The sequence below is a fragment of the Sciurus carolinensis genome, chromosome 7 (assembly GCF_902686445.1).
Source record: "Sciurus carolinensis chromosome 7, mSciCar1.2, whole genome shotgun sequence".
NCBI classification, from domain to species: domain Eukaryota; kingdom Metazoa; phylum Chordata; class Mammalia; order Rodentia; family Sciuridae; genus Sciurus; species Sciurus carolinensis.
Window position 1 is genome coordinate 73,962,726 of NC_062219.1, and position 27,657 is coordinate 73,990,382.

At 39.2% G+C, this 27,657-nt stretch overlaps 1 protein-coding gene across 3 annotated transcripts; it reads left to right on the top strand.

The window, feature by feature from the left end:
* Nucleotides 1-1,633: 1,633 nt before the first annotated feature.
* On the top strand, nt 1,634-27,657 carry Cnr1 (cannabinoid receptor 1). 3 transcript variants are annotated; one of them, XM_047559037.1, is made up of 2 exons: nt 1,634-1,740; nt 22,153-27,657. In XM_047559037.1, the coding sequence occupies exon 2, from the start codon at nt 22,215-22,217 to the stop codon at nt 23,634-23,636; it is 1,422 nt and encodes a 473-aa protein (XP_047414993.1). In that variant the 5' UTR covers nt 1,634-1,740; nt 22,153-22,214; the 3' UTR covers nt 23,637-27,657. The 3 variants fall into 3 exon arrangements, with proteins under 3 accessions (XP_047414993.1, XP_047414992.1, XP_047414991.1); XM_047559036.1 differs by lacking the exon at nt 1,634-1,740 and adding an exon at nt 2,252-2,368; XM_047559035.1 differs by lacking the exon at nt 1,634-1,740 and adding an exon at nt 2,576-3,129.

The window sequence follows — 27,657 nt, forward strand, 5'->3', positions numbered from 1 at the left end:
ATTCAGTGGGGGGTGGGGGGGGGTGGGGAAACAACAACAACACCTCTCTATTAGCCAAAACAGATTTGAGAAATTTAGAAATACTTACAAGCTGTCAGTGCCCCTATTAGGAATGATAATTAGATTGTTCCTCTGTATTAAAAAGCAAAAGTTGGTGTTGGATGAGTTGAGATATGAGATTTCCATGGAATACTTTCCACAGGTTGTAAATGGTTCCCACTTTCAGATTTGATGTTGACTAGCAAGAGGGTAGGTCACTGTGTAGGAGAATGTCCTAAGGAGCACTACCAGGTAGTCAGTGTTATGTATCCAAGTGATGCTAGACAGTCGTGCTTCTCCAAGTGCATACACAGCTCAGCTATGGGGCACCCATGTGAAATCTTGTTACTGAGAATTTGGAGAAACCCAGCACTTCCAGCTTATTCTGAGACTGAAAGATGTCTCTATAATAGTGAGAGGAAGAGTTGCCTAGATCCTTTCTTTTAATCACCAGTCTATTGTTTGAACCTGTCCTGCCAGGCAGTGAGGATATTTTGCAGTTATTTCTAGTCAAGAATCTGGGAGTTCCGAAATTTCGTACAACCATAACCTCCGTGTTATGATTACAAAAAAAAAAAAAAAAAAAGTAAATTATGTTGACACTCCGTTCCCCTCCCTTCCTCTCCCTTTAAATTCCCGAAATCTGTCTCTGTGCTGGGGATGGGCTAAAAATGACAGAGTAGAGCCTGTCCCTAAGGCAGCAGGTTTAAGGTCCAACAGGAATCCCACACGTATCCATCCACCTCTCAAACATTTCTCCACCTATTAATGGGTTCCTGAGATCTTGATTTGTAAATCATATTCCTTCTACCTACTTAGTAGAACTTGAACTTTCAGCTGTGGACTCTAACAAATGGCTAGTTCTCCGAAAGGCACATGGGAAATACGTTTTCTAACCTAAAGCAATCCAGGGAGATTTTCAGAGACAGAACTAGCGCTCTGCAAGAAGCCTTTCTAGCTTTGGCCTGTTGTTTCCAAAGCGAATTTCAGCCTTCCCTCCTCCAGGACCTTGAACCACCCTATCTGCCGCTTCCTGTCCACCCATGTTACTTCTTTCCTTGGGAAGCTCATTCTCCCCGATTCTTGTCACGTAGTCCCAAATATGGGCCCAGACATGTTATCATTGCTGTTGGACTCTAGGCTGGGGTAGAACAGTGGAGGTCGCTCTTTTTTAAGAGTGCGGTGAGGGATGCCCTCCGGGCAGACTTCATTGCAAGGTGTCATGAGATGAATGCCTAGGCGGCCAGGAAGAGGAGAACAGGAAACCGAACCAACTGCCCATGGCAGGGCCCCTAGGGCCGAAGTGAAGTGGCTCCATCAGGTGGAAACCGAGCAGTTCTGCCTTACCCAACTTAAGAGAGAGAAAGATATCTAAATAAACACGGCAGCTGCCGCCACTGCCCTGTCCGAGACCCGGGAAGGGGGAGGAGAAGCGCCTTCTCAGCTGAAGCCGCGGCTGGGGTTTGTTTGTAGGTTCACAATTCACCATGATAAATGTAAAGACCAATTAAGGTTTGATCCGTGCACACGGGAGGCAGACGGCGGCTGATTGTGGAACCAATTAACGAGCATGTCCCCTAATTCCTGCCGCGGCCGCCGGGCGCACCGCGGATCCCCAGGCGCCCGTGACGGCCACCCCAGAACCCTGAGAGACCCCCCCCTGCCCGGCCCCGGAGGGGTGCGTCCTCCTCCAGCGATGAGGTGCGAGGAGTGGGGCCCCGGGTGATTGGGGAGGGGGCGCGCCGGGCAGGGAGGCGCGGAGCCAGCCGCCTACGAAGCCCAACTGTTTGCAGCCGGGGACCGGCGGGTGGGGCACGCTGGAGTGGTCGCGCCGGGAGCGGGTGGCGGGGGCTGGAGAAGGCGCCCAGCGCGAAGCCGGGCGGTGCTCCGAGGGCGGAGGACAGGTGGCCGCGAGGCCGCAGGCAGGTAGCAAAGGGCTCGGGGGCTGCGCGGCGCGGTCCTAAGGCTTGGTTCATCTCGGGGCCGGGCTCACTGCTACTCGCCGTGGGGGCGGCCTAGGGTAGAGGGAGTGGGGCCCGAGGTCGCACCCCCGGGTCCGGCGTGCCTGGGCTTCTCCCCTCCTGCTCCTCTTCCCCTTGTGGCTCAACCCGCTGCCCCAGACGTGACCTCCGCGCAAGGTGTTGGTGCTGCGCGCAGCCGGGGCATGCGTGATTAATGGCCCAGAGGTCGGGGGCGACTCAGCCACAAGCCCCTTTTTGGCCCGGTTGGGGTGTGAGGGTATCCGGGAGGAGAGAAGGGTCATGGCCGCTGGGTCCCCCGGGAGCGCGGTGGCAGCGGAGGAGGACGAAGAGGGGGAGGAAGAGGAAAAGTAGGTGACGCCAGAGGGAGAGGCTAGTCCCTATGGCCCCGAGGCCAGTGCCACGGCAGGTCCCCCGCGCCAGCAAAGTTTGGAGCCGCGGGCTCCGCGCGCGGGTCCCTCCCCGTGCAGTTCCCTCGGCGGAGTCTGTGCCGCCGCCGCTGCCAGGGCAGGACAAAGGCTCATTAACACGTGATGGGACCGCGCTTCATAAATGGGACTGAGAGGGAGCCAGAGGCAGAGCGCGAGCAGAGGGAGAGGCAGGGACCACGCGAGCAGGGCGAGGCGACGGGCGCTCAGGCTGACGGGCGGCTCCACGCCGGGCCAGGCGGGGCCAGCGGGAGGACCCAGTGAAGAGACCGGGAAAGGGGCGAGGCTCTCTGGCAGCCGGAGCAGAGGGGGCGCCAGTCCGCGTCGCTGTCGCGGGCAGGCTCTGGAGGCAGGGGACGCCGGCGCGCGGACCGACTGACTTACTGACCGACCGCCGGAGGCACACCCGCTCCACCCCGCCTAGCCCGCGTCCCAGCGCCGGCGCCGCCTCCCCCCAGCTACTCCCTCAGCTACCCCTTCCTTCTCCACTTCTTTTCCGCCTCCGCCTCTTCTTGGCTCCCGCGGCGCCTGTGCCTTCCCCTGGTCCAGTTGGGGCGCCTCGGCTCCCTGCAGAGCTCTCCATAGAGTCAGGGGGGACGTTTCGTTCTAGCGGAGAACCAGCCACTGAGCTAGGCGAGAGGTGCTGAGGGAGCTTCTGCCCTGAGGATCAGGGGATGCGAAGGGTAAGACCTGGCAGAGTTATGTTTGGAAATACTTTTCCGCCTCCTGCCCCTTTGGGTACTGACCAGTGTGGTCCCCAAGTGTCCTTCGTGGAGTTCTTATTCTGGGAGAGGGAATCGTGCGTCGGTGTTTACTTAGCTGTGTAGACTCAGCCTGTTAACTGTTGTCTGTGCTACTTCTGGAGGTTTCTACCATTTACTATTTATTGAATGTGTGTGCACCTGGCTCTCTGTGTGCACTGATGTCTGTTTGTAGAAAATGTGTAATTGTGCATGTTTGAAAAACAGGCGCTTGAGTTGGTTGTCTATAAACCTCATCAGCAATGAAGTCTTCCCAGAGAAATAACATTCATCTCTGCATCAAACCTAGAAAAACGACTAAATAAAATATTAAATGTCATGTAAAGAAATGTATGTCAAATAATAAACTTTTGGTATAGAAAAAGATAGCTATAGAAGCCACTTCTCTTTGAGGAAAAACAAATGAACATAGTATTTAATGTCTACATTTAAATGTTGATAAAAACTATTTAAATCAGAGCTAGCCATTAGATGAATAAAGTTGATGTTGCATTTTTGATAAGGTTCACGAATCATAAATGGATTACTTCCTGAATGCAAATGTTTGCTGTGATAGATGTGAAAAGCTGTTTGGTCATTTGAAAGTTTGAGGGCAATATGCATGTTTCTTATTTTAATATATTATCCCTCAAAGCTTTTAAACTGAACAGATGAGGAAAAAATAGTAACCTATTAATCATTTTGCTTTTCATTTTTAAAATTTTCTTTCAAATAAGATCTAATCTTGCCTTTGTTGATCTCTTGGTATATTAACCTTCCTTGAGCATTTACTCCAATAAGATTTTAGAGCAGGTTTACTGGTTTTAAAGGTGTTGAAAGATATTTCTATGGGTCCCATAACTTTTCATTTTTATTACCAAGTTAATATTTTTGAACGATGGGGGAAATGCAATTTCTTAGAGGAAACTCATGGACATTGAGTATCAGAGGGGTCACTACTGACATCAATCTATTTTGCAGAATATTGAGAAGCTCAGAGCAACCAACCTTTAAGGTTCCCATAGGACTTTATCTGATTTAAAGTGTTGCTTTTCTAATCCCACCCTCCTGACAGTTCGCAAGGGAAGATATACTGATTGATTTTTCGCTGTCCCTTTTTTTTTTTCCTGCTACTCCTTCCCCCTCCCCTGCTCTCTAACTCAGTTAAGAGTGATTTTATCAAAATAAAAGGCCAGGTATAGTTTCTTATGAAAGCAAATAATTTTCTGATTCTATACATATATGAACAGAATGTATGCACCACCAAAATGTTAAAACATTGCACACTGCAGGCAGTTATTTACAGGTACAATAGCAGTTACCTTAGTTGGGCAAGAGGCTTCATGTTGAGCATGTTTTTTTTAAAAACTAATGCATTTTAGGTTATCAGGAGAACTTACTATAAATGGACTCTTTTTGTTTCAAAGATGTCTCCCACACCAGGCGAGGAATACTCCTGGCTGAGGTATGTATCAAGTGTCTAATGGGGAGAGGTCTCATTGTGTTCCTAAGCCTACAGGAGGGTAAAATAATGCCACAGGGTAGAAATGCTCAATTATGACCCTTCAAAAATAAAATTACTATGCTTGCATACTCATTGTTAGGGAGGCAAATTAGATATTCATATCTTGAATTTTAATAGCATCAATATATGTGTCTATATGTTGTGACTAGAGCCTTAATTAAGTCATAGGTGATGTTTAATTTAGTGTGCAAAGTTTTTAATTCTGGTGAAAATCAGATCTCACATTGGAGTAGTGCTTGGCTTTGTTTGTTATCCACTGTTTTCTGTCTTTTTCTGTTACCCTTTTCCCAGTGGACTATGTTCTCTCCGTCTTGCCTGTGAGATTGCTCTTCTCTAATAAGCCTAGCTGCAGGATCAGTGTGTTCTTTTTGGCATTTCAAAATGTTAAAATAGTGAAATTGTTAAATGTTACCAAGCTGAAACTGTTGGGAATGAAATTCTCCAAAAGAACCACTACATTTGTGACATATTACAGTCTATTCCTAAAGAAAACTCCTTGAATCGGTTTACCTATTTTCTCAAGAAGGAAGCAGCCCCATTGATTCTGTTGATAAGTATTTAGTATGCAGTGTCAGCTTATTAATTACTAAGGCAAAGCCTGAGAAACTCTTTCAAAACAATCGTATGACACTCTGCTTTGCTTTGACTCAGAATTAACATTAACCACCAAGAAATTTAGACAGTCTCCTTGGTTGTCTTGCATATTAGTTTTTCTAATTAGAATTGAAATACTTTACTGGGTAAGAATAAACTATTATGAAATGGAACTTCTAATAGTGGTTTAGAATTCACCATGCTTACCAAATGTTTCCTCCCAGAAACAGTTGGCCTAATAATTTAAGGGATTATTTCCTCTAGCTATCCAGGAACACTGCAATAAACAAACAAACAAACAAACAAAAGTGACAAATTGAATTTGGAAATACCTAACAACACATAATTAGTGAAATGAGATTTGGTTATAGCTTCTTGAATTTGGTTAGTACTATGGAGCCTGTCCTGTAGGTTGCTGTCTGTTATTCTTAGCGTAATTATGTTAGCTCAGTTGCATAAAGAACACAGATGAGAGCTTGCATTCCCTGCTTAAAAGGATGCCATGTCTCCCCCAGTGTAAGTCTGTCTCTTCTATTTTTGTATTCATCATTTTCTAATTGAACTGACAAATAGAATGAAACCAGCCTTTGGATATAAATTATTTATAATTCTGAACCTGAACCCAACATTGTTTGAAAAACTGTACTAGGGCCAGGTTTATATATTTCATATCTATATTTCTAGAAATAGCCAGATCTGCTGGGTTTTCTTTTACTGACTCAAGATTGGTAGAGAACTTAAAGAAAAGGAAATAAAAAATGATTTGTGTATTTTTTATTGGCAGGTTTTTAACTTCATACCCCCCTCACCTCACATCTCCAATTCGTTCCTGATCTCAAAAGAAATACTAACTTTGTATATTAACTGCATAAGTGCTATATGGACAGGAGGGTACTAGGGACTCAATACTTTGCCACTGAATTGCTATTTAATGCTTTGACAATCATTTAATTCACTTATCTCTATATTTGTCTGCTAAATTGATTTCATCTTATAGATCAACTCAGATTTCTCCAAAATATTTTCTGGACTAAAAATAATGATAAGCATCATTCAGAATATCTATACCAATACTGCATTATTTTAGATAGCTGGATGTGTAAACACATTTACATACATACATAAACAAACTTTTTCATAGATGTAGTTCATGACCAAAATAAAAATTTAGACACATTGACTTTTAATATATTTGAACATATCTTTATGATTTTAAATAAATTCTATAAATTTGGAGAAATGTCCAAGTCAAAGCAGCTGTGCAGATGGACACCAAAGACTCAAGGCAAAAATGAAGTATTCACCTTTAATCAAAACACGGCTATTCTTGTTTTCCAGGATAGGTGGAAATCCGTTCCAGGCCCATGTGTTCTAAGAATCTTGCAAATATGCCAGGATGAGCATCATCACATTGGATTATAATTTTTCATAAACACTGATAAGTTTAAGACAGCTTCTACCACTCATGCTAATTATTTATTAGTTTTGGAAGTTAGGACTATATCAATTAGGAAAAAATGTAGATTATTACCATTTCACAAAATGCATAGTAAGATAGTTGTATTTGTTTTATATATAAAGTATTATGGTGCTGTATCACAAGGAAGTTAAAACTTTAGGAAATTTGTGAGGCCAGGGGAAAAATGTTTGTTTTCAATGGTCTCCATTTCTCTTGTTACTATTCAAATTGTGTGATGATAGATGGCCTTCTATCTCAAACTTGCCCACATAGATAATAGGAAAGTTTATGATGTATCAGTGATAATAGGTTAAAACCTTTATGTAATCAGTGGGATTATCTCTAGTTCTTAAGATAAAATCTGTACTAAAAACTTTCCTGGGTCTTATTTCTTCACTGAACAGGATGGTAAAAAATACAACACATTCTATTGTAATAGTTTTCATAGAATAGTTAGTTGCATAGACAAGTATAGTTTTAATTGGTTTTTTTTTTCATCTATTTGAAGTGTTTTCCGTATAGATTACTAATGAGTAAAGTTGGGATAGCCTCTAATCTGAAAGCTTCATTTGGACAGGTTAATTTAATAACTTAGCGACCATGGAATTCTTGAAGTTTGTAGTTGCATTTTTATGGGTTTTTGAGGAAAGAATTGCTTTCTTCCTAAACATGAGCCAGTGGATCTGGCAGATTCATTGCATTTGTTCTGGGAATTCTATGGATTCTTTTTTAGGTCCCAGCTAGAGAGATTGTCACACCTGCACTTTAGGAAATCTTTCAAAGTTTTGCTTTCTTTTTTCTTGTTTTGTATCTGAATAAATTAGTTGAGACTGATTAGATGGGAATCATTGTTTTTTTAGACAACTCTCTTTTTAATGCATTGTGCTACTTTATTATATTCAGTAATTTTTTAAGTTTCAAAAGTAGATTTTATATTTTTTGAATGCAAAAAGGAATTTAAGTTCCCTTTTTTCTAACCCAAATGGCAAAACTTTTTTCCCTAACAATACAGTGTTTTATCATTGAATGTTTTATTTTTCCACTCTTAGTTGGGTTCTTTATTGTTTAGAATTTTAGTTGATTGAATAGAGATTATTCTTTACTGTCGTTTGTCAAGTCTGAATAACATTTTAAAATTTCTTTTAACTTCAGGAAATAAAGTGCAATATAGTTTCCTAAATTTGATAATGTAATATCTATTTTTTTTCTCTACTAGCAAATTCCATGCTATTGCTTTTTAAAGAAAAGCAGAGGCATTTTTCAAAAATGTGCCAGGCAATCTGTTGTGGTGGTTTAATATACCGACAAATGCTTTCACAAACTGCATCTGTCCATAGTATATTTAAATATAATTAAATATGATATAATTAGGAATTCAAGTTTTTCAAAGTTTGTGTTTAAATGGTGGGGCCCCCCTGTTTTCTTCATCCATTCTTTTGGACCATGTCTTTAGAGAAGAAAATTGGAATCAATATGAGTTCTGCAAATTGAGTTAAGTTGTAAGGAGCGTTACATTCACGATGTTGATAAATTCTAATGTTTTGAAAGGATTAAAATTTTGTTTTAATTAATCTCTACCTCTATGGACATATGTACTAGGTAATTTCACAATATTGATTTCCATAACAAGTAAATCAATACCATTGATCTCCAAAAAATTATTTAGGCAGTCATGCTTTTGTCACCCATGTTTGCTTTTATTGCAACTATATTTAAAAACCACATTTATTTGTTCTTTATAAGAGAGTTTTAATGCTGTTATGATCTGAGTATTTTGGTTTATTCCATGGTGGCTGGTAAAATGGACTACATTTTAAACTCATGTCAATGTATTGCTACCAGAATTTGTAAATGTTTTCTCTAGCTTTTGTACAAGTGGTGAACAAGTATATATGGAGAGAAAAAAGAAAGCCAGACAATTTAACACATAAGTAAGCGAATGACTATCCAAGGAATTCTGTGTCTCTGTATGTGTGGGAACTTGACTTTGGAGGATACACAACTACTTTTGGAAATGGCATCTAACTTCTTATAAACAAAAAAGGGAAAATATTTGAATGATTTTAGCTATCAGCTAAGGCAACTGATTATAAGTAATCTGTGATCCATTTTTATTGATCAAATAATTAGAGAAGGAACAGCTTGCCCAGTGTCATACATTTGAAGTGCCTTGGAACACATTTCCATGTACTTATAACTTGTAAGTATTTTAAAAAGATTCTGACCCACTAGAATCAATGTAAATTGTATAATTATTAGAATAATTCTGTAAGAATTTACAGTGGATCTATATTACTTTAGATACTGCAAAATTGCCATTCTAGTTTGTCATTTTCTGGGCTTATCTCTTTTAATATAATATTTTATGGTTTGGGGGTAAAGAATAATGGAAGTAAATGTTTCTAGCTTAAAAAATAAGCTGAGAAGTTAATTACTTTTTTTTCCTGTCCCGTTATGTTCAGTACTTGTGGATTCCTTCCCAGTGGTGTTAAAAGAAATAGCTTAGCACTCCAATAAAGCTTTACATAGACTTTGTAAATAGAATTAGGAGAAAATGATGTAGAGTTTCTTAATTTAAGTCTGTGTGCTGTGTTAGTATACCTTACGTGTTGAGTCACTTTGCTGGGTAAAATGTGTAACAATAAGTGTCCTGAAAAAGTCTAGAGAAGCCCTGAATTGTAGACTGAAAAACCTAGAGACATTTCCCTCTCCTTACATTCATTTTTGGGTCAGACTATGTTATTCTGTTCCAGTCAAATGGGAATACCCTGGTTTTAAAGATCTGTTGGCAGAGTCTACTTACCCTGAGCAGGCTCCCTTAGCCCTTCATTTCAATGATCTAAAAACCTATACTCAGAATATTCTTTCTGTCTAACAATTCTTCTTAAAATTTTATTCTATTTTTTCTCCTTATTTAGTCTTTTTTCCTGAGTTTCCACAGTCTTTAACAGTGGTTTTGAAACTTCAGAATGTGTCAGAATCTCCTGGCATCCTTGTTAAAAACACAGATGTGCCCCAACTCTAGTGTTTCTAATTTCCCAGATATGAACTGGAGCCTGGTAATTCACATTTCTCAAAAGTTTTCAGATGATGTCGGTGCTACTGTTGGTTGGGAGACCACCTTTTGAGAGCCATTGACCTGTACACTAACCTTGTATGCACTTAGAAACAGCTAGGTAACTTCTCAGACTATTTTCTAAAATGCACACTAGAGTTTTCAACCCATTTGCACCAGTCATATTTCCTAGTTCTTTATCTTCGTGTCACTCTTTCTGAACACTTTCTGTTTCAGCTCTGTTCAGAATCTTATAACGGAATCACAGAAGCCCTCGAAAGAGTCTGACCTTAAATGCGTACAATAAAACCACCTCATGGTTTCAGTGGTATAGCAGTTCACACTGGAATCCAAATTGCTTGCTTACTTCTAAGCCACAACTACATTTCCAAATTATGTTTTACATTCATACTGAAATCTAGTACTTATACTTCTGTGTGTATATAATTATTTGCATCTTGAAAGTACGTTTTTCTGTTTATGTCTCACATTGTTAGTATACACTGAAACTTTCCTAAACATTCCAGTCAAAGTAGGTGATACATAAATGCCTAGTTTCTAAAATGTTTCCCTGGATTTAAGCAATAATAAAAACTTACTTTAAATTATTTCAGTGAGAGAATAATTGGAAGGAAATTGAACTATTTTGGAAGTCACTGTGTCCTCAATTTGAGCATTTGAACTAATATTCACCTCTCTTGTGAAATGGTACACTTCACTCCCTATATAATAGAAAATAATTTTGCATCCTTTTTCATCACAGAATTATGATCTGTATTGGTAATTTCAGATTTGAAAATGGGAAAGCTTAATATTTCATAAAATAGAAGTGTGTTGAGTTTGTTATTAGAATTGATTTTGGGCTCCTGAGGCCTCTTCTCTTACTTTTAGCATCTCTTGGCATAAACATATTTATTTTCAGCAGAACTGCTTTTCTCTACTCATTCTTAATTACTTTCTTGAGGCAAAATTCCAAATATTCACAATTAATTTTTGTCAATATATTAAATTTTCTCAATGCCCCTTTGCCTGAGAAAAGTAATTAAAATTTGTTTTTTGTAGGCATTCATAATAATCCATTTGAACCCTCCATGACATATTTTCTTATTTATATTTTAATTAATTCAGTTGTAAAATTCATAAAATGTTGTAGCAGGAGGAGAAGTTGCTCAACCAAATCAAGAACTATGTCCAGTGAATAGAATAACAAATTAATTCCTGAGGGCTTATAAGAAGGGTTTATAAAAGCCACTCCATCTAGTGGTTGAATTTTCACATAACTTCTCTTGACAAGTTGTTTTGAAAACACAGTTGCATATGGAAAAACCCATTTGGGAAAGATCAATGCATAACATGTGCTGGGGGAAAGAAAATAATAATAATAATAATAATTTCATGTGTTGTCTTTATATCAAAAGTATACAGTTAGTATTTATCCAAGGTTGTGCATGACACACAAATCTCTTCATGTATCATCGTTATGTGACTAATCATTGCAGTTCATAATACACACCCAGAGTGAACCAAAATCAGAATGAAAAACAAATATCTGGTCTTGGCCCTTAACTTTTACTTGATACTGAGAGAAAAGATCGTGGGGTAGATCTTTGCTGATGCTTTTTATGTAATTTTGACATTTGGGCACTTTTTCAGATGCATGTTTATATAGAAACCAAGAATCAACTTTAATCCCCTAACAATCAGCTGGATTTTTGCCAAAGAAAACTATCCATTCTTAAAAGTCATTTTCTTAAGTTAGAGCTGTCATGTTGCTAATGCCTGCCAACATCCATTTTGTAAACAGAATGCCTACTCTGTGCCAGACCCTGGGTCAGGTATAGGACCTGCAAGATGGGTCCCAGCTCTCAAAGTGTTCATGGTCTGAAGGGATTAGACTTGAGAGACTGCTACAGAATGGTTTGGCATTGCCTATTGTCACTTCTGGAGGAGATCATCAATGCATGGCCCATACTCTTTGATGATTAAAATAGCCCTATTATGCATTCTCATATCCTATTCTTTCATCTGTGGGAAGGGATAGACAGATGGGTGGGCTTTATGTAGGGGATGGGGTGAAATGCAGAATCATTTTCCTTGTTTCCATTATCCAACTTTTATCTATTACATAAGGGTAAAACATGGATGTACTTCAGGAGTGAATCACAGAAAATGTTCATACTTGGAATATAATGTCTAGTGGTAGGCACAGACTGCATGCCCAGTAAAAATGAACTAAATAAAGCATGTAAAAGCCTCTGTATTCATCAATCACATTGTTGTGGCAACACATCTTTATACTACTGGGCCCTAGAAGTCTATCAATCATTTATTTGTTGGAGCCAAACTAAGGTTTATACAATTTGTCTACTGTGATTCTAGCTCAGAACTTAGGAACTGGCTGGAGAGAATCTTATTCCCTCTGGATCTAAGAAAAATGCATAGCACATAGTGGGAACTTGATTGATTTCAAGTGAGAGTCTCTCTACGTAGGGAATGGATATTTCAGCTTTTGTTTACTAACAGTCACCTTTTCTCATTCAGACTAAAGAAGATGCTTTCTTCATGTCTCATGGTGTTGTGGAAGGGTGTCATTACATCCACAGTCCTTATAATTGATAAAGCAAAAAGAAAAACAAAACAGAACCACCTTTCCTAATTAATTATAGAGACAAAAAAGACTTAGATTTTACTAAGTAATTGTACTGGCCAACAATTATTGCAAACAATGTGCTAATCCAGAGTTAGGATTTCTAGTTTTATAGTTGATTGGCATGCTTTGTCTCTGAAGACCATGGGACTTGCTTTAGACACTGAAAGAAAAGATGCTGGGATAGATCTTTGTTGATGCATTTTATGTAATTTTGACATTTGGGCACCTTTTCAGATAGATGCTTGCATGGCGACCAAGACTCAAGTTTAATTCCCTGATGATCAGCTGACTTTTTGCCAAAGAAAATATCCATACTTAAAAGCTGCATGAAATACTATGTAAGACTGTCTTTATCTTCCATGAAAGATTTGGTCATTAAAACCATATATAGTTGATCATCATACTTGTCCCTGAAACTACTGGTGAAGAATGAGTTGCAGGTGCTCTGACCAGTGTTTTTGCTGTCAACAGATCATCTTTTCATATTTTAGTTTTTCACCATGTAAAATTATTATGTACTGTTTGTGACCTCCTTCCTCCAGACTGACTCTTTCTTTTCCCTAGGAATCAAAGAAAGAGTTTCTTATTAAATGGTTCCTGGACCTCACAGTGAAGAGCAGGCACTTTGAGTTATGCAGAACTGGACAAGTTCCAGCCCTGCTCCTTCTGGTTGAAGACCTTTGGCAAAGCATTTTTACCTCTGTAAGACTCAGTTTTTTTGTGTGTGTGCAGAATGGGGATTGTAATGACTTCTATTGCACATAAATATTAAAGAAAAATAATATCTCTATTTAGCATGATGACTGGAACATAAAAAACATTCAGATGTTTCTTAAATGAAAATATTTGAAAATTGAGATTTTTCTTTAAAGTGCATTTGTTCATCTAAATCTCAGATTTGAAGCTGAAGAAATAAAATTGAAGTTGGGCTTAATTTGTATGCACATGGATTCAGAATGAAAATACCTCTTCTTTGATAGTTGGAGAAGAAACTGAAAGCTCTGCCACACAATTGAATATCATGTTGCGTACCATTATCTATTGGTGTAGAGTACTTCATAATGAGTGGCAAAAATAAGAGCCTGCTTACTGGGTCCTACGTATTTTATGAACCAGAATAATATATTGCTTCCTACATTTAATGACCAAATCTCACATGCAAGATAAAGACAATCTTATGTAGTATTTTATGTATGGATCATGACTTTTATTGAATTGAAAACTGCATGTTCTCTGTTAGGGGATGGTTGCTTTCTTTACACACTGTGTGGAAAACATCTCTGTCTTAAAGAATAGGCCAAGCCACTTAGTAGGAGGAAACATGTAAATGGCAGAGCAAAGTTAAATGGTAAAAGGAATTTGTTACATAAATCAATAGATCATTTCATTTGTTTCATTAATTCACCTTTGTGACAGGCTTTTCATGTAACATCATCACCAAATAGTGTCTGAGCCTTTTGTAATTTCAAGGCATCATTTTTCTGAACCTTGAAATTAAGTTTTAATAAGGATTTAAATGTAAATAATAAGGAATATTTCACATTAAATTGAAAAGAAATACAGCTTTATAAGTGTCTTAATGTCTTTAGTTCCTTTAAGTTGATATATTTCTATGGAAAATCTAATATTCCTATTGTTAGTAAAGAAAAAAACCAAAGAAAATGGTGCCTTTAATAACTTCTATTTTTTTAATAAAACATATGAAGAGCTAAAGCTTTGAGAGCCAACCGAGCATTACCACTATAATGGAATTTTCTTTTATATATAGAAAAAGGAGCTGACATTAGTACTAGGAAGAAGGATTATGCATTTTTGCCTGAATTATCAGGATAATTAAATCAATTCTTTATTTAACATTGCTATAATAGATGATGTAAAAAAAAAATGACCAAACTGTTTCAATAATTCCAAACCACTAATGATTAGGTAAGATTTTAGAGAGACTCATTGCCCATTCAGCTGACACCAAAGCATCATGCATTATGTTATGATGTTGGCCCATGAGACCTTCCATGTCTATTGAGGACATAACTTAGACATAATGTTGTTATAAGAGTAAAGTAAAATTTTCCCTACTAACTTTAGAGATGTAAATTAGCAAGGTATTTTTCTTGATCGAATTAGTAGGAAACAGACTTATTCCCAGAAATGATTGGAAAATAACAAATATATCTACTGGGACCTTTATTCTCTTGAGCCCTTCACAAGGCTCTTGTATGAGTAGGCGATCAGAACCCAGAACTAACAAAGTAGGGGAAACAGCAGGGTTAAACAAGGGCCTGGAGCTTCTGTATTTGATATCATGGACCCCTCTTTATTCAGATACTGTGAGCTTGGCATCATCTCCTTAAAGCATTTGCAAACTTAGAATATTTGAGAAGAGCAGAATGTATAGCTATAACCAGAATCATCAGTCCTTCTGATACTTCCAGAGGGTTTTCTGCTTTCCTGGACATAAAACATCCTGCAGAGAACAAATACTAGCCTCCTTACTATCTGTTTCCCTAGAGATGCCACACAGGCCAGAACCACAAAAATGTTGACTCCAGATGCAAATACTTAAATATTAAAATGGCCTTCTAAAATAAAGAAGGTCTTCAGTGGGGCATATTATTTAACTATAGTTAAATAATACTGATATAGAAGTGACTGTATTTGAAATCTTGTTTCCAGGAATTATGCCATACTCGGGCTGATTAGAAACAGATGTTTTATTACATTTAGTGGTTATCAAAATAAAAATTTGGGCTCTGGATAAACATTTAAAATAAAAAATTTCTATGCTGTTGCCATACCCCAAAAATTCCTTTGATGGTAGCAGAGTCTGTATTTGATGAGCTGCAGTATGTATTTTTGGGGGGAAGAGGAGAGCAGAGAAGCAGTTGTGCATATGGAGGGGAGGACAAAAAGAACAGGTGATGTGATTCTATTCAATTTGAAGTGTATTTTTCTAAAATAATATAATTAACATTCAAATCTTTTTATTGTTACTCTTAAAGGAAGGATTTACAGCTTGAATTGTTAGAATATTTTGGTTATATTTTTTAAAGTAGAATTCTAAGAAATTCTCCTCAACAATCATCCTTTTACTATAGCTGTAATAAAAACAAACTGCTTCTTTAATAGGTGCATCCACACATCCTGTTAAAAATTTCTAATTATGATTTTCCCAGTAGCAAACAAAAACAAAATTAATGGCAGCTACCTCCCCCAAAGCCTAAGCTATATTGCTAATGAACTCTCAAAGAAAACTCTTGATGCAAAAAATAATAAGGTGGAAATGACTGTAATAATCCAAATGTAGAAATAAAAGAAAGAATTATCAAAATGCAGAAAACAGTTTTCCTGCTATGATCCTATTAACTGCTAAAATAGCCTGTACACAGTGGTATTTTGACATTACTAAGATCCTTGAACTGCACAAAATCCATGTTTTCTTTTTAACTATATTCTTTAATTAAAGTTGGCTTATATTGGACAGAAATTTCTCTATATCTCATAACTGCACCATGCCCTGGCTTAGATTTAAACAAGTTGATTTGTTTTAATGAAAGTGTTAGGTGGCATTAATATGGGAAATTGTGATCGCACATGTGGTGATCTTCCTGTGGAAAAATCACAGAACACATGTTTTTGCATTACTGAAACAAGGTCTGTGACCCTTTGTCTTCATTTAAGAAGCTTGGTAGCTCTCCCAAATATTGACTAAAATTTTAATTCTTGGGGCCATCCCAGTGGGCAGATTTACCTAGATGGGCTGGAATAGGAAATGGTGAGTGAGTAGGAAGTAGTGTTGATTATTATTGGCAAAGTGCCTTATGTCTTTAAGAGGCTAGAATATTTGAATTTGAAGTGCAAAATGGCTTTACTCTAGTTTATGTTAATCCTTAAAACATCACATAAGGTCTGAAAACAAAGACTTTGGGGTCTGAGAAATGTGAATTCAACTGCAAGAGAATCTTTCACATTCTGGATAATTTATTTAATATCTAAAGACCTCCACTTTGTCTGTGAAATGGGGATTATAAATAAGCACCTGATAGAATTACCATTGACAGTTTAACAATAAAATACATTTAAGCTTCTCAAATGTCTGAATATAATAAACATTCAGTAAACATCCCCCTACCATGTATGTGTCTTCTATTTGTTATATGCTTTAATCACTGAGACAAAAATAAATGGAATAGTAGCCTCTGATCTAATTAAGGTAGTACGCATTCTTGAGATGCAATAAGCATATAAAGTATTATATTAATAATTAGTATGTTATATATTCTTGAAATATCAATAGTATCTGGCATATATCAAAGGACCATAAGAACTAATTGATAAAGACAGTGATTAATATTTATTGAAGAGTTAATTTTGTGTTGTATACTGAGGGTCTCATATGCACTTATTTTCATAATAATTCTGTGACTTAGTCATGACTGGCAGCACCATTATCCCCAATTTGCAGATGAAATACTGACCTTAGAAAGATTACTTTCTTAGTAATATCTGACACTTATTTTGTTCTGCTAACTCCTAATGCAATGTTCTTTTTGTTGACCGGCTTTGGCTGGTTGAAGTCAGTAGGGAAAATAAAGAAAATAGTTGTATAGTCATATCCCTTCTTAGCCTAGAAAGAGTGTATCAAAAAGGCAAAGAGCAGGAGTGCTAGGCCGGCACTGTCCAATGTGATAGCCACTAGCCACATTAAGCACTTAAAATGTGGTTGACTTCTGGGTTGAGTCCCGGCTCTACCACTATTAGATGTGCTAATGGCACATTACTTGCCCTCTCTATGCCTTTCTTCTAAAAATGGGGATAATAACAGCATCTGCCTCATAGAGTCAAAATAAGTGAGTTGAGACATAAAAGACTCAGAATGCCAATAAGCTCCCTCTATGTGAATGAAAGGGGGAAATCAGCAAGAGTTAAGTGATATACCTGACTGTAGAAGACAAGGAGGAGGTGTCACAGTAAGTCCAAAGGAAGAGTTTAGTGTCTAGAAAGATTTCTTGCAATACTACAAGAAATGTGAAAAATGAAGATACTGGAGTTAATTCATTGCAGCATTTATTTGTAGTAACAAAAGATGATAAATACCCAAAACATTCCATTGGCAGGAGGCTAGGCACATTCATCTAACTGATCTTTAGGACAGGTGTTAAATCAAAAGGGAGGTTTTATTTGTTAAAATGAACTATCTCAATGTATACTTTTTTTTTTTCTTAGTGTGCTGGTGATGGAACCCAAGGCTTTGTGCAAGCTAGGGAAGCTCTTTACCCATGAGCTACAACCCCAGCCCATTTTATTTTATTTTGAGACAGGGGCTTACTAAACTGCCCAGGCTGGCCTCAAACTTGTGATTCTCCTGCCTCAGCTTCCTGAGTAGCTGGAATTACAGGTATGCACAGCATACCCCACCTGCCCAGCTTTAATTTGCTTTTGATGGAAAGCAAGATGTGGAACAGTATTGTAATGTGTTATTATTTCCTTAAGAGGAAGTATAGAGCGGATATATATATTTATTAGCCTGAATGTGTATGCTAGAAAGGATTGACTTTTCACTGTATATTTTTCTCTGTACCCTTTGAATTTGAATCTTATATATCCAATACATATACATACATACACATATATATGTATATTCATATTATATATGTATTTTAAGATTAGACTTTAAGTGTAAGTGTTGAGGGAGTGTTTGTTACTTGAAGGAAAATGACCTAAGGACAGAGGCCATGGAATATGTGCTCACAAACTACTTGGAAATGTGAATTCAAGTTTTACTTTGCAGGCCAAAATGTCCATTGAGTTATCTTTTTCTTCTTCAAATTTTAAGAAAAGCAAATAAATACTATTAAATCACCATTTTAAATGTACCAACTAATTCAATCAACTCCCATCTTATTAGGTTCAGGTGAGCATTTCCATGACAGCCTAGCCTTCTCTCCTGCTCTCAGGTTGGTAAATAACCTAAAGGTAAAAAGACAACATTCTGTGTTTGGAAACTGCATCCTAGTTATGGAAATAAATATGTAAATACACATTTAAATGATGTGGCCTATGATAGAGAGATAAATTAGGGGTACTAGTTATGCCTGGTGGCAAGGGCTGGTCAGGAAAGTCTCAGACATGAAGTAACATTGGAACAATTTGGCACAGTCGTTAAGAAATCAATTTAACAGGCAAGGAGCTTCAGGCAGAGGGAGGGGCAGGGGAAGAAGGAAGGTGGCAGGTGTGATGGTATATTCAGAGAGCAGAAAGCCATGGCCCAGGGCCAGGAAACTGTATGTTTCTATGTGGGCTTAAGAAAACACCAGGATCATATAAGGAACAGCTCTCATACATGCTGACTGTCTTCTGTGTCCCTTTGATTATGGATGAAAGCTTTCACGTGTGAGTGGAATTGTTTAGCAAACAAGTATGCAAAGAACAAGAGTTGACTCCTGAGAAATAGCTCAATAGTGGCACACAGAGGACATGTTCTTGAAGAGAGAAGGATGTGAGAAAGGAGATGACAGATAAATAGGGACCCTAAGGACACTTGAGAATTAGTTGGAATCAGGCTGAGATTGGGGCTCAGGAGAGTCTTTAGGTTAAAGAAGCAGAAAGCTCAGGGCAACCAGGTTGACTGTTGGACTTTGGTGGTATTTCTGCATCCTGTATTTCTATAGCCTCAGCAACCAGCCTTTGCTCCTGGGCCACTGCCCTGATTTGGGTGGACTTAGCACACCTAACCACATTGGGTGCCTCTATGTTGTTTGTACCCTGGAACTCCTGCCTCTGGTAAAGCAGGTGACTGTTTCTAAGTGCCTTGCTCTATGTCAGTGCAAACAGTGTGCAGAACTGACTTGAAAACCCAGACTAAGGGAAAAAGCTCAATTTCCTGAGTACTGACAAAAGTTACCCATGGAGGATTAGGGCCCTTGGTTTGTCAATTGCCTCCATACTGTGCTTGGGTATACTTGGAGGGCTTAAGGGAGCCCTTGGGCTTTCCTGTTACATGAGTGCTGAGGGCTCTTGCTTTGTTTGCCATTTGGTGTGATAGTGTTGGTGTGATAGTGCATTGTTCTTGTTTGCCTCACCCCCACCCACATTGCCTGTCTTGTAACTCCTTCTTGAGTGTGTAGACTAGGTAATCACATAGGTAGTGTCATTTAGAATCCTATAGACATAGCATTTTTTTTAGTACAAATGGAATGGGCAGCTCCTAGGGCTTGAAACCTTCATTCAAATGATGTGTTTATTTATTTTTAATGATTGGGAGAATACCTACCCCACCTTGGGTAGAAAAGAGCTTTTTTCTTTTCTGGCTCTAGTTGAATACATTCAAATACACACACACACACACACACACACACACACACTTATATATAAATATGTATATGTGTATATAAATATTCAATCAAGCAACTTATTTCAAGCATCCTTTATGTGCCAGTCAGCATACTAAATGCTGGGAGTTATATACTAAAATAAATAATGTCCCCAATAAGGCCCTGAACAAGCTTGTTCTCTGGTGGGTTAGAGGAAGGGGCAGAGCAGATGCAAACATAGAAATTCTGGAAAATTTAGTAAGTGCCATGATAGAACTCTATTTGTTTATTCTGGGAGCCCCAAAGAGGGTATTTCATCTAAACATAGGAGGCAAGGAGCTAGGGGAAGTAGTGACACCATACTGATGTTGGGAAGATGACCAGGCAAAAAGATTGAATGTTTGGGCAGAAGAGTGTTAGGATCAGTGGGAACAAGGGCACTGAGCTGAAAAGCAATCATTTGGAGGTGTTTATGGAACTGGAATCCATCTGGTACAGCTCATGTGTTGAGGTTAGGGGTGCTGAGGGGAGGGCTAGGGAGACAGGCAGACTAGATCACAGGAAGATTTTTATTGCAATGACTTCATTCTTGGCAGAGAAGTTGAAACAGGGGAGTCACATAATTACCCATATGATTTCTGAAGATCAGGCCAATAGCAGCATGGCAATGATCAAAGGGACTAGCACCAGAGAAAGACAGGAAAACTGGTCGGGGTGCAGGTACCCTAATTCCGGCAAGCACTGGTTGCGGCCCAGACTTAGAGAAGGCAAAATGTGGGAAGGTGGACCATATATTTCACTTTATGCCTATTCCAAATCACTTTTTCTTTTTTAAATATTGTGACATTTACGGTATTAATTTTAAAATATTTTCTTTGATTCTATGTCCTGTCCTGGTCCACACTATTCATTTCTATCTACTCTTGGCATAAACATTCTTTCCTTGGGGAAGCCTCCTTCAACCACCTGGGCTGGATATTCCACAGCATCCTGCAGTCTCAAGGTGTCACTCAAATTACTGGGGGAGCTGCCTATCTCCTCTGCTGGATGGTATACTTCATGTGTGCCAGAACTCCTCAATGCTGTCAAGACACTAGTGTCTAATCCAGTGCATGGGCAAAATGGGTGCTCATTGTTTGTTGAATGGATAATACAGTAATAAATAAATTATTAATTCTAATTAGTAGGTTATTTTATCAGGAAGACCCAGAACTTTTAAATTTATTCCAAGATAAAGGCTGTCTTCCCCACTTCCCATAGTGTGTTGTGTTTCGGAGCAACAAGTAGCAATTAATAAGCAGAATATTGACTCAGGATTATTTCAATTCGTATAGATATCACACTATACTTCTAACAGATTTTTATAAACTAAAGAGATAAACAGCCATTTTTTTAAACAAGCATTTGTATAAATGGTGAAATCAGTTCTCTAGCTCTTAATTTTGAAACACCAATTTGCTTGGCTTAAAATTGAAGAGCCCTTAAAATGTGGTCCCCTCCTCTTAGTTGCCCTTATTTCTGATGCTACTCACTTGGCAAGGCTTTGACACCACCCAGCCTAGCTCCTGTCCCCTGGTACCACTGTGTCATCAGACCACTTGCAGAGGACACTTTCAGGAGGCATCCTCCATCATCACCCCTCTCAGGTGTTCAAGGTCTGGTCTTCCACAAGCTTCAGTGCAAGAATGGGCTTTGTGACATTCTTCTTGGCTACTGTAGACATTTTATAAGTTCATCTCAGTCACAGCTCAGTCCAGATGTTCTCTGGATGAGGAAACTTGCCTGGCGGGGCAGATCTTCCCACCATGGCCTGGAGTTGCCCCTTGGTTTTAGCATTTCCTTCCTTCCCTTTACAGAAACACGGATTGTGCAACTCAAAACCTGATTCTACAGTTTTTCTTTTTTTTTTCCCTTTGATTGTCTTGTACATTTATTCCTACCCATCTGACAAGGTAGGAATCACACCAGAGATACACTTGTGTGATATGTGGGTGAACTCCACACCCCATTGGCACAGGGTGCTGTGTATGTAATCATAGAAGCTGAGAGGTAAACACTTCCTGTGGGATAACACTGCAGCCAGGGAACATTTCATTTAACTTGGCCTGCTCTATCCTGGAGGCCCAGTCAGGACTTCTGCAGTGACTCCAATCCAGACAGCTTAAGTAATAAAAGATGTTTCTGATGTGTGCCACTCCATTCCCCAGCTTTGGGGGCTCTCCTCTGAGTGACACATTGTACTAACTGAATCTACAAGGACTTGACCTGTGTTCAGAGACAAGAATGAAACATCATGGTGGCACATGCGTGTGATATTTTTATTTTTCTCCTGGTTTTCTCACCATTCAGTTTATCTGTTTTCCCTCTTGTTAGGATCCCCTCCTGCGGTCTCTATCTCAGTCACTTTGAGTCTGGCCTAACCGAAGGCTGAGGTTATGAAGTCGATCCTAGATGGCCTTGCAGACACCACCTTCCGCACCATCACCACAGACCTCCTCTTCGTGGGCTCGAATGACATCCAGTACGAAGACATCAAAGGCGACATGGCATCCAAATTAGGGTACTTCCCACAGAAATTTCCTTTAACTTCTTTTAGGGGCAGTCCCTTCCAAGAAAAGATGACTGCAGGAGATAATGCCCAGTTGGTCCCAGTAGACCCGGGAAACAACATTACAGAATTCTACAACAAGTCTCTCTCATCCTACAAGGAGAATGAGGAGAATATCCAGTGTGGGGAGAACTTCATGGACATGGAGTGCTTCATGATTCTGAACCCCAGCCAACAGCTGGCCATTGCTGTGCTGTCCCTCACGCTGGGCACCTTCACGGTTCTGGAGAACCTGCTGGTGCTGTGTGTCATCCTCCACTCCCGTAGCCTCCGCTGCAGGCCTTCCTATCACTTCATTGGCAGCCTGGCAGTGGCAGACCTTCTGGGGAGTGTCATTTTTGTCTACAGCTTCGTTGACTTCCACGTGTTCCACCGCAAAGATAGCCCCAACGTGTTTCTCTTCAAACTGGGTGGGGTCACAGCCTCCTTCACTGCCTCTGTAGGCAGCCTGTTCCTCACAGCCATCGACAGGTACATATCTATTCACAGGCCCCTGGCCTATAAGAGGATCGTCACCAGGCCCAAGGCCGTGGTGGCCTTTTGCCTGATGTGGACCATAGCAATTGTTATTGCTGTGCTGCCTCTCCTTGGCTGGAACTGCAAGAAACTGCAATCTGTCTGCTCAGACATTTTCCCACTCATCGATGAAACCTACCTGATGTTCTGGATCGGGGTCACCAGCGTGCTGCTGCTGTTCATCGTGTATGCATACATGTATATTCTCTGGAAAGCTCACAGCCACGCAGTCCGCATGATTCAGCGTGGAACTCAGAAAAGCATCATTATCCACACATCAGAGGATGGCAAGGTACAGGTCACCCGGCCAGATCAAGCCCGCATGGACATTAGACTGGCCAAGACCCTGGTCCTGATCCTGGTGGTTTTGATCATCTGCTGGGGCCCTCTGCTTGCGATCATGGTGTATGATGTCTTTGGGAAGATGAACAAGCTCATTAAGACGGTATTTGCCTTCTGCAGTATGCTCTGCCTGCTGAACTCCACCGTGAACCCCATCATCTATGCTCTGAGGAGCAAGGACCTGAGACATGCTTTCCGGAGCATGTTCCCGTCGTGTGAAGGCACAGCGCAGCCTCTGGATAACAGCATGGGGGACTCGGACTGCCTGCACAAGCATGCAAACAACACAGCCAGTGTTCACAGGGCTGCAGAAAGTTGCATCAAGAGCACGGTCAAGATCGCCAAGGTGACCATGTCTGTGTCCACAGACACGTCTGCCGAGGCTCTGTGAGCTTGATGCCTCCCTGGCAGCACAGGAAAAGAAATTCATTGTTATTTTTTTTTTTTTTTAAGCTCAAAACCTAGAAGAGTCTGTCGTCTCATCGGTTATATTTTTTTAAGTTTACCATGCTCAGTGAAAAGGTGATTGTCACCACGCTCATTTATCAGTTCCCTGACATTTCAATAGTTTAGGTACTCAAACTCCGTTCTCCAGGGGTTTACAGTGAAGAAAGCCTGTTGCTCAAGTGACTGAATAGTCCTTCAATGTCTCAATGAAATAGGAGAAAAACCTTTGGCTATGTGATTTGAAGTCTTAAGTACCCATAGAAAATGCCATCAAATGAGTAATGCCTTTGTAACCACAACTTTCATTGTAAATGTGACATGTATCTGTCCATAGTATCAGAGGTGTCAATTTTTACAACAGTTGTAGTACTAAAGTAGAGATGTTTTGTAAAATGTATTATGTCCCGTGAGTTGTGTATCAGTGTTTTCTACATGTTATTTATATTTGTCTAGTTAAGCAAAACCAAAAGGTTGACTTTTATGAGAACAATGGAACACAGCAGTGGGTATATACCAATGAGACCACTTTCAAAAATATCATTGCCCATGATATAACTCTAGAAACCTTAATATTTCTTGAAATATGTCTAAATTTGACACTGAAATCACCATAAAGGTTTATTTTTCTGTTAACACAACAAGAAGAATTTGAAAACTATCCAAAGTATTGAGCAGAATTCATTGACACTAAAAAATTTCTTAGCCCTGCATTTTCATAAGAGGACATTTATTATCTTCTGGATTGTAGCTTTTCTGTTGGGTAATGGATTATAATCAGAATGAAAGCAAGAAAGCATATTGACTTTTTTTAGCCTGACATCTCTGACTTTCTTTAGTTGTTAGCTATTACAGAACCTCTTAAGACAGCATGTGTCAATCTTAATGTATATTGTGTCACTGTGCAGTTGCTGTTTACTTGATGAGTATTGCATTCTTATATTCCAGGTGTAAGTAGATTCCATGCCTGGGTGGCCAAACAACAGTCTTTGTTTTTTTAAATCAAAGTATCGTCTGAATCAGTAAAATTATACTGTGTGTGGATGTGAATGTAAATGTGTGTACGTGTTTCTATCTTGTACTGTTAACAGCAATGTCATAAAGTGAGAAAACTGTGACCAAGTGTCAACTGTACCACTTGCTGCACTCTAGCACATGAATTCAGTTTCCAAAATTGAGTTCTTCCTGAAGTCTTCTGATAAAAATTCTGACCATAATCATTCGGAGAAAATTTTCCCCCTTAAGAGATTGGATTGAGTAATAAATTTACCTTTAGATATTATGTAAGACCAGTGTTTAGCAAGAACTAATCAATGACAGGTACCCAAGTAAGGTTTATATTTACAGTATTACTGTGAGGAAATGAGAGTCTTTTGGCTTCTGAGCACCTAATATTTGTGAAGTCTATGGAGACATAGATCATTAAAAGGAAGATGGTTCTAAAATCCCCAAACAGTAACATTCTTCAGTTGTGCATGTAGGTAGTGTGACCCGAGTCTCAGCAGCACTGTACACCTCACACTGTAGCAGCACTGCCGGGTCCAGGCCATGTGGTTTAGGAGGCTGAATCTGACAATGGGTGAGATACAAAAGGGCAGTGAAGAACCACCACCCCTGGGACTGGGGCCTGGGTCATGGCTGCTGTTTTCATGCTTTGCCCAGATGTCTTTGGTGTCAGCCTGGTACCTGGCTTTGTGTCAGTCAGTGTGGAATAGACTTCTCTTTTCCCTGTGGCAAGATATGCTAAACCATAAAGATAAGCATGACTTGCTTTCTTCTGATGCTCCAGTCTCAGACTCCTTAATGGTGCCACCCGTGCTCAGAATTGGGCCCTTTTCCAGTAAGGAACGATGTTGCTTAAGAAGCCGTTTGATCCTGACAAGTTTTACTGGTAGTCTCTCCGTATACAGATAAAACATGACTCCTACAGAACCTGGGCCTGCACAGCTTGAAACAAATTGGAGAGTTAGTTTCTATCTGATGATTTCTAGCTCTCATGATACCCAAGCACCCTGGTGGGGTGGTTCCCCTTTTTGCAGTTTATGGTCTAAGATGGAATGGGGTCCATGGACCAAGCTGGGATTTAGCTAGAATCTGCCTGTTGGTTCCCTCACTTTATCCCTGTGTGAAATGTAGCAAGGGCTCAGGGTGCTGGAGGATTAAGGTCTCTTAAGAAAGAGAAAATGATTGACATAAAAGGATTCACCAGAGTCTCGTTTCCATTTAAGAATTTCCAGTTTTTTGTCCTGGATCATTCTGAATATTAATCTATAAATCTTGGTACTTACCAGGCAGCACCAACTCCTTTCTCACAGCTAGGAAGACCTGGTAGAGAGGAAATTCTTATTATAGATATAAAAAATTCAGAATTCATTTTTGAAACTGTATTTGTGTGAATGCCATGTAGATTTTTTAGTGTATTGTGCTTTTAAGACCTAAATCAAATATAATAAATTAAGGGACAATGGGGCTGACAGCACTAAACTCGGTGCTTATTGATATCCTAAGAAATATCTGTGAAATATCATTATGTGTGTTATACTACCTTCATTTGAAAACATTTAAAATGAGTTGGATTCACTTTGACACTTCTCATATCATTTCCTAACCCAAGTGACTAAGATGTTCTCCCCAATGAATATACTCATTAGAATTACCATTCATTAGTATCATTCATTAACTGGTCCCTTAATTAGATCCATTAATTTAAATATGGTTTAAATTTAAGTATTTATAAGCTCTGGCATCAGAGTTCTCCATGTCCTCCAAGGATGACATATTTGTCCTGACCATGCATTCTGTCATCACTTGTCTTCAGAAAGGGCCAAATTCCCAGCCCACTCAATTTCTTCAGAATAATGATGATTCAGTCCCAGACTAGCAGTTTCATTTAGAACAGTCAGGTTGTCTCCAAGAACCTCTAATTTTCATTACATATTAAATATATGTAAAAGAAATTGGATCTGGGAGATGGTGCAGTCATATGCCTTCATTTGAGATGATTCCCAGGCTTCCCTGGCACTTTAAGTCAGGTCTGTTTGGAATTAAATGTCCAGGATTTTTTGCTGCCTAAACCCACTTTGCAGGAAATAGGCCCAACCACCAAATGAGAATCAGGCCCTGGATGAGTAGCACTCTAGTTACTGTCCTGTTGATTAATTTTTGCCATTCCATATTTGTAAAAGAGACCACCAATATCACGCACAAAATTAGATTTCTCACGCTCTAACTGTATATTTGTATGATATTTTAAAATCTCCGAAATGCTGGGCAATGGCTATTCACAATCGTCTTGCACTGGCCTTCTGATGAAGTGTTAACAATGCCTATTGTAATATAGACAAAACACTATTTACTGATTTGGGCTGAATGTATGTATATAGGTTTTCAAAGGTCAGATGTTTAAGCAGTGGCTTACAAATCAGTACTTTTCAGATAGGAGAGTTTCTTTACATTGCTGTGGCATCCTAAAAGCTCTCTTCATGTAAACTTACGGGACTAGGCCTCCTGGGGATCAGAGTCCCCAAGAAAGGAAACTTTTCTTATAATACTATGAATCAAGATACCAGATTATCTGGATTCTTATTTCCAGTGTTTCAAGTGGAAAATGTAACTCTTTATTGTCTGTAAATCTAACATTATTACTTTTCCTCTTAGAAGAATATTGTATTGTTAGATGTTTGTTGAGCTGGTAATATCCTTGCAACTGCTGTAATATCTTCTTTGTTAGTAATATGTATAATACTTTGTATACAAGTAATAGTAAGATCGTTATTAAATGTAGCTTCAGTCATTAAATAACTATAGCAAAGTAGTACTTCTGTAATATTTACAATGTATTAAGCCCACAGTATATTTTATTTCACTGATGTAATTTAACTGTTATTTATTCAAGAGACAACATCTCATCCTGTCTATTGTCCAAAGTTACCTGGAATCAAATAAAATTCTAGATTATCATGAAGAAC